The sequence below is a fragment of the Eublepharis macularius genome, chromosome 14 (assembly GCF_028583425.1).
Source record: "Eublepharis macularius isolate TG4126 chromosome 14, MPM_Emac_v1.0, whole genome shotgun sequence".
Classification (NCBI taxonomy): Eukaryota; Metazoa; Chordata; class Lepidosauria; order Squamata; family Eublepharidae; genus Eublepharis; species Eublepharis macularius.
The window spans coordinates 44,809,229-44,824,660 of NC_072803.1; the positions used below are offsets into that span (position 1 = coordinate 44,809,229).

Consider the following 15,432-nt stretch of genomic DNA (forward strand, 5'->3'; position numbering starts at 1 on the left):
TTTTTAAAAGCCTGAAAAGAGATTGGAGACTGAGTCTAGCGAAATGGCACAGATGAGGGTAGGAGCTCCAGAAATGTGCACCATCCCATCCACAGGGCATGCAAACATACTTGACTGCGACCTTTCTGAAGAGATCATGTTAAGCTATATTTGAGAAAAATTAGAACGAAGCAGGGGAAGACCTGGACGGAGGAAAGTTAGACAGTTTCTATACCAAATTGGAGCAAAATCTCCATGTAGAAGCAACATCTTTTTTTAATCAATGGTCTTAAACTGCAGTAACTCTACTTAGGATTTCACTGTATGTTAAGGCTTTGTGTGTCAAACTGAAAGAGCAAGCAATCCACTATCAAACTGACTTGTGAAGTATGCCTTTTGCTTATCCAATGCTTGCTTGTTTCATCAGTTTGCTCTGATGCAAAGATAAAGAATATGCTTATTTTTAATGACAAACTAGATTCAGGTTATTGTAAAAATTATATAATCTTCCTCCTTTTTTTTGAGCAAATGCAGGTATGAAATCATCCAAAGAAATGTCTATGAGATTCCATTATTATCAAGAGAATAGATACTGATAGTCTTGATGGCATCATTGATGGTTAAATTAAAGTCAGCAGTATCGATGAGGCCACCTCCTTGTGTGAGGCTTGGGGTAGTTCTACCAGATCCCTAAAAAGAGTATGCTGATCAGAGTTAGCAACTTAGAGTAAGATACAACACTTAACAAGTATGTTTGGACGGGGGGAGAATGGAGGCAGGAGAACAGGGAGGGAATTCATGTATAAGAACTGCAATCTGGCAGCCTGACCCTTGTTCCAAAACCATGGTTAACTGCTATGTCTTGCATTGGCCATCCCTGGTTTTTTGGGGGGTTTTCCTTCTGAAAAACAGGTTTTTGCATTTTCTAGCTGCACAGACTTGACTTACCTTTGTCTGTGTTCTGCTTCTAGGGAAGCAGATGATCGAAACTTATTTTGATTTCCGCCTTTACCGCCTTTGGAAGACCCGCCAGCACTCCAAACTGCTGGATTATGATGACATCTTATGAGGGCACCCAAAATCACCCAGGAGCGGCTGATTTCAGCGGAGTCCAAATGGCCAAGCTTCGTGCTGAGAGACCTTTTCCAAGGTACAGGGGAGGCCATTGGAGCCCCTTGGTGGTGGCAGTGGCACCGCAGAGCTAGACGGGAACACTGATGGGACGTCGAGAGCTTTGGAGAGGATGGCCTGCTACCTCAGGCGTGCAGAGTCGGACCAGCACGTATGGCTGTTGGTGGGAGTGCTGTGGAACAGGCCGGGATTGGACTGAGCTCATTTAGTTCACAAAGGGCCAAACTCATCTGCAGGTCCTTTTCAAAAGACACTTAAAGCTCAGGTTTTCTTAACTACAAGAACTCAAATGACAATCTTTTTCTTTGTGCTACTGAATGAAGGGGGAGCATCTGTGTGCAGCATCCTCCTGTTTTTCATGCACAGCTGTCTCTCTTTTGGAGGCAAGGAACGCCATACTCAACCCCGCGTGCTTTGAGCTGCAAGGTCCAAAACCTTTGCGTTGATCAGAGAAAATCCAGACTTTAAAAATCTTACTAATTTTAATAGGGAAAAATAAGTGCAATTTTTATATGAATAGAGGGAATATTTAATTAGCTATCGATGTAAACACACATCAGTAATTAATAGATGAGATATTTTTTGTCTGCTTGAAAATATATTTGAAATAGTAATATATCTTCTGTAGACATATATGTGTGTGTGTGTGTGTGTGTGTATATATATATATATATATAAATATATATGTAATCACCAGCAGGATTGGTTTTTGACGTGCTAATTTGCAGACCTGCATGTCTGCACTTTTAATTTGGATTCCAATCTAGCTTGGGAGGACACTTTAACTGTAGGTTCCCTTAAGGAGATTGTTCCTGTGTTGAAAGAACAACCCACATTCTTATTTGCTGCTTGGCAAAACTAGAGTTTTGTCCAACATTTTTAGTTTAGAAATACAGCGATGTAGCCAAGAGGAATCTTGCCCTGTTCTCATGAAAATATATATCGCAACCAACTAGCCATGTTAACAGACTCACTCGCTGCTCTTAATTGTGATGTCTTTTTGAGGAGGAGAAGGGAATCTGAAAGATAGCTTTTAGTTCTTTGGCTGTTGTGTGGAGCTGAGAACATCAGCCATGGCAGCTTGATTTTGGAGGGGAAGTCTTCTTTGTGTGTAAAACTGAAGTGCAGTGCAGAGGGGTGTGTTCCCCTCCATACCTTTTTTTGTGTTGGCACAGAAAGGAAAATTTGTCAGTGATCATTTGATAGAATCTATCTCTGTTCCAGACAAAGCTAGTATGTGGTTGTTGTCTGTGTGTGACTGTAGTCGGATGATCCAGCTCTTTGCTTAGTACCTTTTGAGGAAATATTTTGAGACAGGTGGATGGTTCTTTCATACTCACCTTCATGTTCAAGCGACATGAATAGCCATGGAGGCTGTGCTCTCCAAGGCAGGTGTCATCTTCATGGTTATTTGAGGTGGGCTTACTGTTTGTTCCTGACAAAAAGTGAAATGTTGGGGAGACTAATTTGGAGGTCTCCCTGCATTCTTAGCTTTCTGAGAAAATGGTGACGTGAAGACAAGTGTACATTATGAATCTTCCTTGGACCTTTCCTTGTGGTGATGCTTTTCATCCTTTCTTGCTATTTGTACCATTGATAGCCAAACCACCAACAACTGATGGCTGAACACCAGTCCTTTTACTGTCTGTCTCTATTTGCGCTAGAAAACTTTTCTGAGCTTCTGAATCAGAAAGCAGGCGGAAAATGACAATGACATTCAAGTTTTGTCGTATTTACAAATTTAACTCTTTAGTTTGCCATCTTCATGTTTTAGTTCCAGAATTTCAATTTTGAAGGATATGTTCCAAAAACTAAAGTCCTTTATTTATTTTTTGCTAAACCTATTTGACTGTCCTGTTTCAGAATTAACCTTCCAGTGTCCCATTCTTTACATTGTGTCTTTCTCAGCAGCCCTTAAATCCAACAGCATGTTGGATTGGGCATGTTTGTATAATTTTCTTGACAAGCTGGTAAAAAGTTTTGCAAGAAAACCTGAACAAGGACCATTTTAAAAACTTTTACTCCTTAAAATCCATTTCATCAAGAGGTAATGGGAAGTCATTCAAAATAATAATATAAGATCGTAATTCTCTTGGCAGTTTATTTTGTAATGCTAATACTTCCCTATGGAGTGCTTTTGTAGTTGCTGTTTGTTGTGGGAGACAGAGGGCTCCAATGTTTATTTGCAGGCTCAGTTGAGCAAAGAATTGTACAGAAGATTTTTTTATAAATAATGTAAGTGGTTTGGTCTCCAATCAGCTGCACCTGGGGGGATGCCAGATATGCTCTGCTGTAACACAAGACTGCTTCAAAGAAGTGTCATGGTAGAGCTTTTGTACGTTTCGAGGGCATTTTGATACATGATGTTTTCCATATATCAAGGTAATTTCCATGTACATGAAAGCATAAACACAATCATATTTGCAGTACAGTATGTGTGTGTGTGTGTATGTTGCCAGGGATCACTCAACCACTATGTACTTGTGGCAGAATAAGCACTTGTGCCATGCTTCGAATGAATGGTGAGATTGGAGGTCTATTAGCCGGAGCGCAGTCAGTGGCTGCCCAGTTATTCCAGCAGGGAAGCTTGCAGAGAGGGTTTGATAGGCAGACTCATTCCCAGTTGCTTGACATTTGTTATAAACTGCCCCTGGACATGGAGGTCCTATTCTTGGTCATCGTGGCTAATAGCAACAGATAGACCCATCTTTCATAAATCTCTGTGGGTTTTTTTTTAATCCCTCTCTGCTAGCAGCTATTACCAACATCTTAGGACAATACCAGTTATATATTTTACTCTCTATTTTCTTAGATTCTGTCTGTGTAGGAAAAGGTTACATTTAAAGTAGTGGTATTGAGTGGTGGGAGGGGTGTTCAAATGACTCAAAGAAGCTCTTAGATGTGGCCCTTAGATGCTGCCCTTTGTCTGCATTGTAGAATCATATAATTGGAAGGGCTTCAGTCACAACCAGCATTTTCTCAAAACTTACAAGGCAGGGGAAAGTCCAGAACCTCCCTGGGCACCTTGTTTTATTCATGAACTGCTGTGCTTCGAGTCAGAAAATAGTTCCTCCATGTTTTAAACCAGATCTACCTCCCAGTAATTTTAAAGCCATTGGTCCTTGTCTTACCCTCTGTGGGCAATTACGCTACTTCTCCTTCTTTCTGGTTTTCTCTGCCTAGGAGGTGGCCTCAAAGGGTATAGCTTAAAGCCCTTAAGGTACTCCTCTTGGGAACCTGAAGCCCTCTTGGCTCTTAAGTGGGGGAAAGAAGCTTACCTCATTATTAGCTGTTGGAGTCCTGAATTTTTAGGAGGGACCTAATCTTCTGTGTTGTCCTCCTACATGCAGTTCCTTTCTGCCAGGCCCTGAGTATGCTCCCAAGGTCTACCTCCTCAGTGAATTGAGGAGGAGGTGATGCCTCTCAGTTATCCAATTTTGACGTCTTTCTACGTCTTTCTGCAGTCAAGGTGATAATTATGGACAGCGTGAAAGCTAGCTCTACTCTGTCCTACTGGACTCCTTGTGGATTGGGGAAAAGAAACCTATGCTACTTTGATGCAGAATGAATTCAAAAGGACTCTCATGGAGCACTAGGCTAAGAACATTAGAGCATCCCTTGCCAGTAATTTTTTTTAAAAAAAATAAAGACCAGTAGCTTAATAGCACATTAAGATACATACAGGCGAGTCAAAATTTCTCCTAAGATCTTGCCCAACTTAGGAGCATTGTAACAGCTTCCCTGCTTAAAATCAGATTTTAAGATGCAAAACAGCAAGCCAGAACCTCTCCTAGGAATCTCATAAATATTTCTCACCTCTCTGGAGCTTAGCAGGGAGAATGCTACAGAAGTAAACCTTGTCCTGTCCCCTGCTGACAATGCTTCCCATGATACGAGAAGAAAGTGCAGGGCCTCCCCTGTAGATCATAGGGCTCATAGGAGGTGCTTCCTAGATAGGTTATGTTGTGTCTTCCTGAGATGCTGTCATTTCAGTCCCCTATGATGTGAACCCGGTACAACTGCCGTAGTCCTGTGGCTTTAAGCACTGTAATAATATGTCTTTGGAGAGCTTCAACATTATTGGTGCTCTGAGGCTGATGCAAATGCCTTCCACCATTCTCGCAGGCTGGCTTTCGTGCATTTGTGCCAATGGTGGTCATACTTGAGCAATCGGGCTTGCTTGGATATTCTTCTGGCAAAGTGTAGGAGAAAAACCTGACTTTACAGAACTGTGTTGAATGCAATACAGTGATATCCTTGTGCAGCTTGTGGAAAAAAGATCAGAACAACTCTGAAAAAAATTATAAGCATCTTTTAGACCTAAGGAACTGACTTACATAAGAGGTGGAGAGGTGGCCCATTTAGCTCAGTGTGATCTGTTCTGAGTGCCATCAGCTCTGCATGGTCTGGAGCAGAGAAATCTTCCCTGGTCTTTCTACCTGAGATAACCAGGTATCCTGGAGGTTGAACCCGGGATGTTCTACATCCAAACTATGTATGCTCTACCAGAGAGCTGTGGCCCTTTTTTAACACCAGCTCCAACTCTACACAACAGACCATGCTCTTCTTAGTGCCCTAGTGAAGTAGGAGTCTAAATCTAAATCTCCAGTCCAGGTAGCCTCAGGAATAACAAAAGGCCTGTCCATTTATTAATAATCTCTAGTATAATACTGGTTTGTGTTTTAGGTTTCTGGCTGCTAGTGAGGGATGGATGTCAGTTTACTAAAATCTAGTATATAGGTTCAGTCATGCACTCCACATAATGAAGTTACTTCTGAAGATTGAAACTGTGAGTTTCTGGATTCTACTGAAAACTTGTGTGTGTTTTTAATGAGGTTTGGAGCACAATGATTAGATTAAAAGATAATGCTTTATGCCTTCTCCAAAGCTTTTTATGACTGCAAGCTGCTATTGTTTGTTTCTGACCAGGGTGCAGAATTGTACCCTTACTAAGCTAAATATCAGTGGAAAGTGCTCTTGTACTGGTGTTGCATTGGGGCTAACCCATTCCTTCCGGGGAATATAAAGCAATAACACATTGGGGTCTCCTAGGACAGTGGCCCCATTTTGATCTTTCTTCCTTCCATGCAAATCCAGCTGTGAAGGGTTTCTTTGTGCATAACCATCTTTATCCCCAAGAGGGTTACAGCCTTTTCTCATTGTTGATCATACAGGTTCCAATGCAATTAGAGTCCTAAATTTAGGGCTAATAGAAAGGATACATTTGGCCCAAATCATAGTGTTATGGATGCATGGATGATGAAGCCTTAGGGTATAGTTACAGATGTTTTTGGTGTAACCAGGGGCGGGGGGGGGGGGGAGATGATCATGCAGGTCTAAGCAACCATAAAGTTCCCCCCAAAGGGCTATAGAGTAAAGTGGAGACCTGGGATGCAAAGAAGTTCGTATGTTTCCATAAACTTTGACATAAACGCCAACAAGCTTATTTAATTAAATGGACTAGAAGCATCCAATGTGTTTGCCTACTTAATGGGTGAGATTAACCCAGAGAGGTGGTGGTAACTGATGATTTGTTGATACTGTGAAGGAAGGACTGTGTGTCACTGAGTGGGTTAATTTTGTTTGATAACTGAGGCTTGGATAATGGCATCCTGTCTTGGATGCTTTTAGAAGAAACATCCTTGAGGCAGTCCTACAGAAAGGGGGGACATGAACTCCAGATTATTTGCGTCAGAATTTGCAGTAGTGCCATGAGTTTTGTTAAGTCATGGATGGGGTCCTTGATCCTGAAGCCCTTTTTGCAGTTTGGATCCCAGGCAGCCTTTTAGCTTCCGACTGTCCTTTTGGTGAAGGACACAGGCTATGATCCAAAGAAGGGGCATACACTAGCAGGAACAAGCAGTGCGTGCAGTTGAAGATTTGCTTGCTCCTTTCAACACAGCAGTTTCCACTGTAGAAGAGGAAAGCCTCTTCTCGAGCTACGTGATGGCTTGTCTCATCCGCAGTTGGGAACTGCTGACAACTGTGAAATTCTGGCTGTACATACTCCCCCTTCTTTAGATAGTGACCACGGGCCTCAGAAGATTAGGTGATTATTTCGTGGACATATGAATTGCCTTGCTCGGTGACTCCAAGATCTTGCTTTGTTTTCATGTTCTGCGGGTTGTGGTCCTCGGAGGCATCTATCTGGCCTTGGCTGTAAAGAGAATTCTGGCCAATGACCCAGCAAAGCAGTTCTGCATCCCCAAGTCTCTCCTTCCAAGCGACCTGAAGTCATGTCAAAGACCGAACTTACTGGCTCCTTTCCCAGAAAGAGGTCTTTTTGTCTGCCATTTCAAGCTGGGTCTATCATCTCTTGTTTCTCTGTATTCGAAGATCATTTTCCAAACAAATGGACGTTTCTAGGTTTTAAGAAGTGATTTAATAAAAAGAAACCTTGAGGATGACAGAGAATTGATTCCTGTTCTTCTTTTCTGCAGTCATACACCTTTTCTCTTGTTCATCAGTCCCATACCTTGTCCCCATTCTAAAGGGATTATATGTTGGTAGAAAAAAAACGGATCCTTGGGTTATTTCATTGAAATACGTTTTGTGGGAAGAGTAACAACTTTGTGTTTGTGATTCTGGTGCACCTCTTTGCACAATACTCACCCCATACATGAGCCAGTCCTAAAAACGCACAGTCTGTTGAATTATGAGGGTTCTAACAAGGCAGTGTTGTCTCTCTGCTACAGCCTATTTCACTATCAGTTCCTAGATTTGTGTACTGTCAGTTTTTTTTCTTTTAAATTCCTGAACAGTTGGAATGTTCATGAACATTCCACAAATGTTCATAAACATTCTACAATACTCCACCTGCTTAGCCAGTGGTTAAGGACATATCACAGGCAATGGGTTGGATCCAGACAAAATTTTCCACACGCAAGGCACTTTTCCAGTGAAATGGGGTATTCCTGTCTGCCCCCATGAACATTTTTTGGGTCCTTATCAAAATGCCCTCCATACAAGCGTGACATTTTCTCAGTAGCATCACCTCACAATGCACCAGGAAACTGAGTTTATATATAATGAGACAATTATAACAGAGCTGGATTTGCGGGGAAATAAAAAGTTTTACAGGAATGGTTTCTTGAAACTTCTGGGTGGAGTACCTCATTAGGCCAAGAATAGAAAATTGCAGTTTTCCTGTTAGGCTCTGATAAAAGGTTTTGTAAAGCAAGAAGAAGCAAAGCTGGACTGTTCCAAGGTACCTCCATGAAGTGAAAGTTGTGTCAATAAAAATGCACCTTAACTATCAGAAGGTTGTCTAAACATTGGTTTATAAAGACAAGTCAACTTATTTGCCAACTAATTATCATAATTTGGTGCTCCTTCATCTGCAAATTAAATATTTTACCTTTCCCTAGTCCCTGCTTGCCCAAATGACTACTCCTCTGAGCAGTGGTTATTAGTTAATAATTAATATGTTATATGGACACCCCTCTACATTGTCCAAGGCCATTGCCGAATAGAAACACAGATAATATTAAAGCCAACAAACTGCTTTTTTGAAAGGATTTAGCTTAAGATATGACCAAATTTAGCATTTCAGGATTGTAAAAAGATGGTGATATGATAAAATCCTTTCTTACTCTTTGTAATCAGTTTAAAAGTTTCTAGAATGATTAACTTAATCCAAATATTTCAAGGGAAATTCTGCATCTGTGAAGGAATTTCACTAATGTGCTCAAAAACCATAGTCTTTATAAAACTGAAAATTTTGAGATTTATTTATTTTTATTTATTTATTCAATTTATATACCGCCCATCCCAGGGGCTCTGGGCAGTGAACAGTTAAAATTGATAAAAACAAAAACTAAAATCAATATACAAATAATAAAACAAATTAACAAGGTGCAGTGGTGGGGAGAACCTTCCCCACCCCAAAGGTGGGAGGCCGACATGGCACCGCCCCCTTCAATCACCAAACGCCTGGCGGAACAGCTCTGTCTTACAGGCCCGGCGGAACGATAATATGTCCCGCTGGGCCCGGGTTTCCATTGACAGAGCATTCCACCAGGCTGGGGCCAGGACTGAAAAAGCCCTGGCCCTGGTTGAAGCGAGGCGGGCTTCCTTAGGGCCAGGGACCACAAGTAAATATTTATTCGCTGATCGGAGCGATCTCCGGGGAACGTACAGGGAGAGGCGGTCCCGAAGATATGCCGGTCCCAACCCACTCAGGGCTTTAAAGGTAAGAACCAACACTTTGAACCTGATTCGGAATTCAACTGGAAGCCAGTGCAGCTGGCGCAGGACAGGTGTGATGTGTGACTGGTAAGGTATACCAGTCAGGACCCGTGCCGCCGCATTCTGGACCAGTTGTAGTTTCCGGATCAGGCCCAGGGGTAGCCCAGCGTAGAGTGAGTTACAGTAATCTAGCCTGGAGGTGACCGTTGCATGGATCACTGTAGCCAGGTCCTGGGGCGTCAGGTAGGGGGCAAGTTGCCTGATCTGACGAAGATGGAAAAATGCAGACTTGGCAACCGCCGTGACCTGGGCCTCCATCAATAGGGAGGCATCCAGGAACACACCCAGACTCTTTACCACTGGCAAAGTTGCCAGTGGTGTCCCATCCAGGGCAGGGAGCTGGATCCCAACATCTGGCAGCCCCCGTCCCAGCTGCAGGACCTCCGTCTTCACTGGGTTCAATTTCAGCCTGCTCTGTTTCAACCAGGCCGTCACAGCCTCCAAAGCTCTGGCCAGATTGTCTGGGGCCGTGTCTGGCCGGCCGTCCATCAACAGAAAAAGTTGGGTGTCATCCGCATATTGATGACAACCCAGCCCAAACCTCCGCACCAACTGGGCGAGGGGGCGCATATAGATGTTAAATAACATTGGGGAGAGTATCGCCCCTTGGGGAACCCCGCACACCAAAGGGTGACGGGCTGATAGATCTCCCCCGAGCGCCACCCTCTGTCCCCGACCCTGGAGAAAGGAGACCAGCCACTGTAAGACTGTCCCCCTAATCCCCACGTCGGCAAGGCGGCTGGCCAACAAATCATAGTCAACCGTGTCAAACGCTGCTGTGAGATCAAGTAACACAAGCAGCGCTGACCCGCCTCGATCCAGATGCCTGCGAAGGTCGTCTGTGAGGGCAACCAAGGCTGTCTCCGTCCCATGGCCAGGACGGAAGCCAGACTGGAATGGGTCCAGGACTAGAGCATCATTCAGGAATTCCTGCAGTTGTACCGCCCTTACAGATTACATGTTTCTTAAAGTAATAACCACACATTTTAAATGTTGATCAGGGACATTAACATTTTATTTCTCATACAATTTAAACTTTAAAATCAATAGAAGTCCAAACCAATAAAAGCACAAACAGCACAAAACAGTACAATAACAAGCATATGGTGTAAAAACATGGAATGGCAAAAGGTGTAAAAAAGTAGGAAACAGTGTAAAACAATTGACTTTAAACGGCATAAAATTGACTTAAAATGGCATCCACAAACTTAGAGTTCTCGCAACATCCTGCACAAATGGTGTATCTGCTGTGCTCATATGTTCCCCTAAATCCTCCAAGCACCGTCCATCTCTAGCACATGGACTGTGTTTGTAACACTTCCATGGTTGATCAAGCTTGTATTCACCATGACATCTGAATGCAGACACCTCAGCAAATTGGAGTTCGTTTCTCACAAATCAAGAATACAAAAGGGGATTTAAATGAAGTCTATATCGTAACAAATTGGTAGTTTATTCAAAATGGAAAGTGTTCAAACTTCACAAGAGGAGGGAGATTGGAGGGAGAAACAAGTTGCTCAGGATCAACAATCCTTTTCTTGTGACATCTGAATACAACTAGTGGAATCCAGTATAAAAGAGAATGAGCATAATTTAAGAAGGGCTCTAAAAATACCTGCTTGAATAAATGATTTAATCTGGCAATGGAGAGTTGATGAGTTTGCTGTCAGTTGGAGGTTTATGGGGAGGGCATCCCAAAGCTGTCACCACAGAAAAGGACCTGTTTTTCATGGTCCATTACTTCATTTCTGAAGGCAAAGACACTCGGAATAGGATCTCAGAAGAAGGATATTTCCTCTTTTCCTACAGTATAGTGTAAGTGGTCATACTTGCCCTCACAATATTAAAGCTTATGAATATGGCAATATCATAAGCCCCTCTGCTCGTGTTTAAGGCCAAATCCACACGCACTCACCATCTGCTTATCTTGTGCAGTCATGGCAGTTGGGTTCATTCCGCTACCATGCTGTGCATCATCACATTCACCCTCCCAGTGCGTCTTCGTGGCGCAATCAGTTCTCTACACGCCACTGAGTAAAGTGTTATAGTGGGCGGTTCCCTCCTCTGTCGTCAGCATTGACGGCGCACGTCACTTGCCTTTTTTTTTTTTAAAAAAGTTACTTTTGTGCTATACCGATATTCCGACTTTTAAGAAATGGCAAGGTCCCCTCCTCCTCAACTTTGATTGGCCCATTTTTTGCTCATCTCAGACCACTTTCTAACAATTGGCTGGTTGTTATGGCAGGCAAATTTGAAAATAATTTGTCACATTAAAACAACCGGAAACCCTGTTGCTCACAAAGTAGGTTTTGCGGTATACCGACCTTTCTTTATTGTGCAAATGCGCTGGGCAAAAACAGATTTCCACCATTATCACATGGTACGGAAAGGAGGTGCAATTGTGGCGCGGTGATGGCGGGGAACACGCGGAATGAGAAAGCGTGTGAGTATCTGCTTGAATAGCGCCGCAGTTGCGAAAAAGGCGCAGAAACAAAAAGGAAGTGTGGATTCAGCCTAAAACACAGACAAGCTGCCTGCCTAGGCAGGAGATGGAAAAATACTAGAATGTGAGAAGTGAAGTAAGGCTAACTTAGCATCATACCCCAGTTTGTGCATAACCATAGAACAATGGAGGTCTCCAGAAGTACTTGAATGAATCCATTCACACACCCTGCCAATTCTACCCTTTACCCACTCTCCTATTATATAGCCTTGCCCATCCAGCCATCATGGGTCATAGATAATCTTTTTACACCTATAGTGCCTCCCAGGAGGACCTAATCGAACCTTCCTAGCTCATTGTCCCACCCTGGAGACAGTTTCCTAGTCCTTTGTCCCACCCTGGGAAGAACCATTAAGGCATTGTTTTAGGGTAGAGACTCTCAGTCCTGCCTCAGAGCATGTTTCACAGTATATATGACTGTCCTGCCATGTGCTCAGTGTGTATGTGTTCTGGACCTTCCACACGCCCTCACATGGCATGTCTGAGCCCTTCTTCCTCTTGCCATGAAGTACTGGTCACTGAAGCTGCTCTCCCTTGGACACCCTCAATCTTCTGGATCTGGTAACTATAAAACCAATTCTGCAACTCTCTCCAGCTTTCCTCACTGTTTTTTCTAGTTAGCTCTGTGTGTGTGCTGTATGTTATGCGTGCAATTGATCTGTAATATTTTAAATAAAAACCCCTTTTTGATTGAATATGTGCCTGCTTATTGAAAGGGCTCTCTAGAAGAAGGGATCCTCATAGACACAAGAACCCATAGTTACCAGCCTTTCGCATAGCTGTCTTGCTTGCTTGCTAATTCCCCCACAAATTCTCTTACTCACAAGGAGACCAATTCCGGTAACAATAGGGGTACTTGAATTGGCCTGCCTTCCATGTCTGTGAGGGTTATTTATTTAAGCATTGATGCACCTTTTCTTAAAATTCAGGCATTGTTACAAATACAGCAGCAATCTGCAAAATAATAAATGTCAACACTCATAGCTCAAAGGAGATGCATCTCAGCAGGGAGCGTAAAAACTTGTGGTGGGCTGGAATTGCTCAGCTCTGCTGTTTCAACCCCAAATGACCTTTTATCTTGTGCAAACTGAACACGTAGCTGTATTTTCAAGCCATTTTCTTTTCCCCCACACTGAATTATACAAATTTCTCAACATTATTTGTACACCAATATTTTTTTTAATGAAAAGGCCATAGTGGGCTGGTGGTGAGGGGATGGCTCCTGATAGGTAACTGGAAAAGGGAGACTGCTCTGTAGCTACTGTACTCTATCGGCAGCAGAACAGGGAAACCCGAACAAACCTGTCCCCAGGCAAAAACCGCTTCCATCTTCAAGGATGTGTACGTGAGGCAGACAAAAGGCTGCCCTACACCGCAAAATGAACAAGGAAAATTAACTTTCCTTCCTTCCTTCAGGCCAGGACTGTCATTCCTGCTGGACAGGTAAGTTCTCTAGAGGCAGAGAAATTGCCTGCTGGCACAGGAGCACCAAGGACATGGGCAGCTGTCCACTCAGCCTGCTCCCTCTGCACATTTGCATCAATGCAAGGAGGTGTGCCCACTCACTCCTCTCAAGCATTTTTAATGTTTAAACATTTACAAGAATGTCTAAGTTGTGCACAAGCACTTATTGTGTAATTGTTTAATATTTTACTTTGCTAGGATAGGGCGACTAAAATCCTTTAGTCTGGACCTTAGGTGACAGGGGAGCTCCTAATAGATTTGGCTTTTGGCTCTGGCAAATCTCCAGCAGAAAGTCATGTCCTTTGCTCTGTAAAATAATGACCCATTTGAGAATCTTGCATACGTGCTTTCTGCGGGTATGGTTGGTGTGAAGAGGATTCTCCTGCTCTTGACCTTTTGAGATCTCCCCTCCCATTTCCTGCTGAAGTTTCCTGCTGAGCATAGCAAATGGCACAATGGGCAGTTTTAATATTCAATCTTGCCATTGTAGGAGTGATCAATATTGGATTGGACTATGGATTCCAGCTATATCACTCACGACCTCAGCAAATCTGGCTTAAATAGGCAACATTTCTGGAGAGTTTTTAGAAAGTACTTGGCAGTTGTCCTATCCTTTCCCAGTGGGAGCTTTCAGAGATGTTAAAGGTGCACACATTAATTTTTGCACACCATCTTCTAGTTGGACAAAAGACATGTCAAGTCTTATGTCCAGGTGTCCATAGCCAGAGGCAGAGCCAGCTAGATGTCCTCCAGGGCACCTCTCCCCCAAATAGTGCATTGCTATGTATCAAATATTGTCCTTGCACAAACACACAACTAAACATCTTGATAATTTCTCTAGGAACAGTAAGGCTGTACTGGGGAACCAGAGAGCAGCTCCTCTACACCTTCTATTATATCTCCAATTAAGAACTGGAAGATCCCCCTAGAGGTCTCTATGATGCTGCGAAAACCGCTGAGGTGATTTCCCATTTCCCAGAGGGAAGGATGCTAAGGGGAGGCAGAAGAACACTGCTCTCTTGCCTCCTCCCCTTTGTCATCCCTTCTATCAGGAAATGAGAAATCATCCCAGAAGCCCCTGTTACACTCTTCTATTTTCTAGTGGGAGCAGAGGAGCCAACTATCCTCAGCTGTGTGCTCTCTGCTAGGCAGTGAACCTTGCCAGCTTGTCCCTCGAATCTAGCTCTGCCTGGCAGCATATTGGAATGGAAGAATCAGCCTAGAGTATCTGCCTGAGTCACCTCCTGTGCATCTCAAAGAATAAATTGCCCTGCACTTGAGTAAATAAAGGTCAGTGGACACTTCCCTATTGCTCTGTGGTAAGGCATGCGTGTGAACGATCCTTTATAATACGGCATTGCATTCTAAAAACAAACAGACAAAATAGATATCTTTTTGAGGGTGAAAGCGTGAAGAGGAAGCCAACAAAGGGGGGGATGTGTGAAATGAATAGGAAGTATTTGTGCATATTTCTCTTCTCCACCCCCATCACATATCTTTCAGTTCCTTTATGTAAATTCAGTGGAGTGATAGAATTACTGGGTGCCAAGGTCCCTGTCAAGTTTTTAAAAGAATCCCAAATGCACTTGGCAGGCTTAGCATTGAAATCTTGTTCTCATGTTCTGATCTCTTTACAGAAAAGGTCCTGGTGCGTGATATTTGCGTTCTGTCTTACCTGTCTGTCGAATACACTGGATCCAGAATTCTTTTTGTGTAAACACACCTGGCTGGTTCATGATACCTATGAATCTCTGTAGTGTGTAAGCATTTTCTTGAGTGTTACAGGGCCTTTCATGGCCATGGAGCATGGAATGAATTTTCATGGAGTTGTCACATCAGTCAAGTTGCAACCAACTTACGGCAACCTCAGGACCATGGGTTTTCAAGGCAAAAGACGGGCAGAGGTGGTTTGCCATCGCTTTCCTCTCCACACCAACCCCAGTCTTCCCATCCAAGGATTAAACCCTGCTTAGCTTCCAAGCTTTGATGTGATTCAGGCTAGTTGGCTATTCATGCTGCTAGTCTGGTTATGATTGAAATCCTCCCCTCAAGTCATATGATGACCCTAGGTGAGGTTTTCATAGTAAGAGACTAACAGAGGTGGTTTG

General features: G+C 43.2%; 1 protein-coding gene across 4 annotated transcripts in view; it reads left to right on the plus strand.

Moving 5' to 3' along the window:
* Window positions 1-7,510, plus strand: part of NSMF (NMDA receptor synaptonuclear signaling and neuronal migration factor) — a 50,461-nt gene extending 42,951 nt beyond the window's left edge. For all 4 annotated transcript variants that reach the window (XM_054998324.1, XM_054998325.1, XM_054998327.1 and 1 more), the window contains one exon: window positions 951-7,510. In XM_054998324.1, coding sequence (XP_054854299.1) covers window positions 951-1,048 — 98 coding nt within the window. In that variant the 3' untranslated portion in view covers window positions 1,049-7,510. The remainder of the gene's footprint in view (window positions 1-950) is intronic.
* The last annotated feature ends 7,922 nt before the right edge of the window (window positions 7,511-15,432 follow it).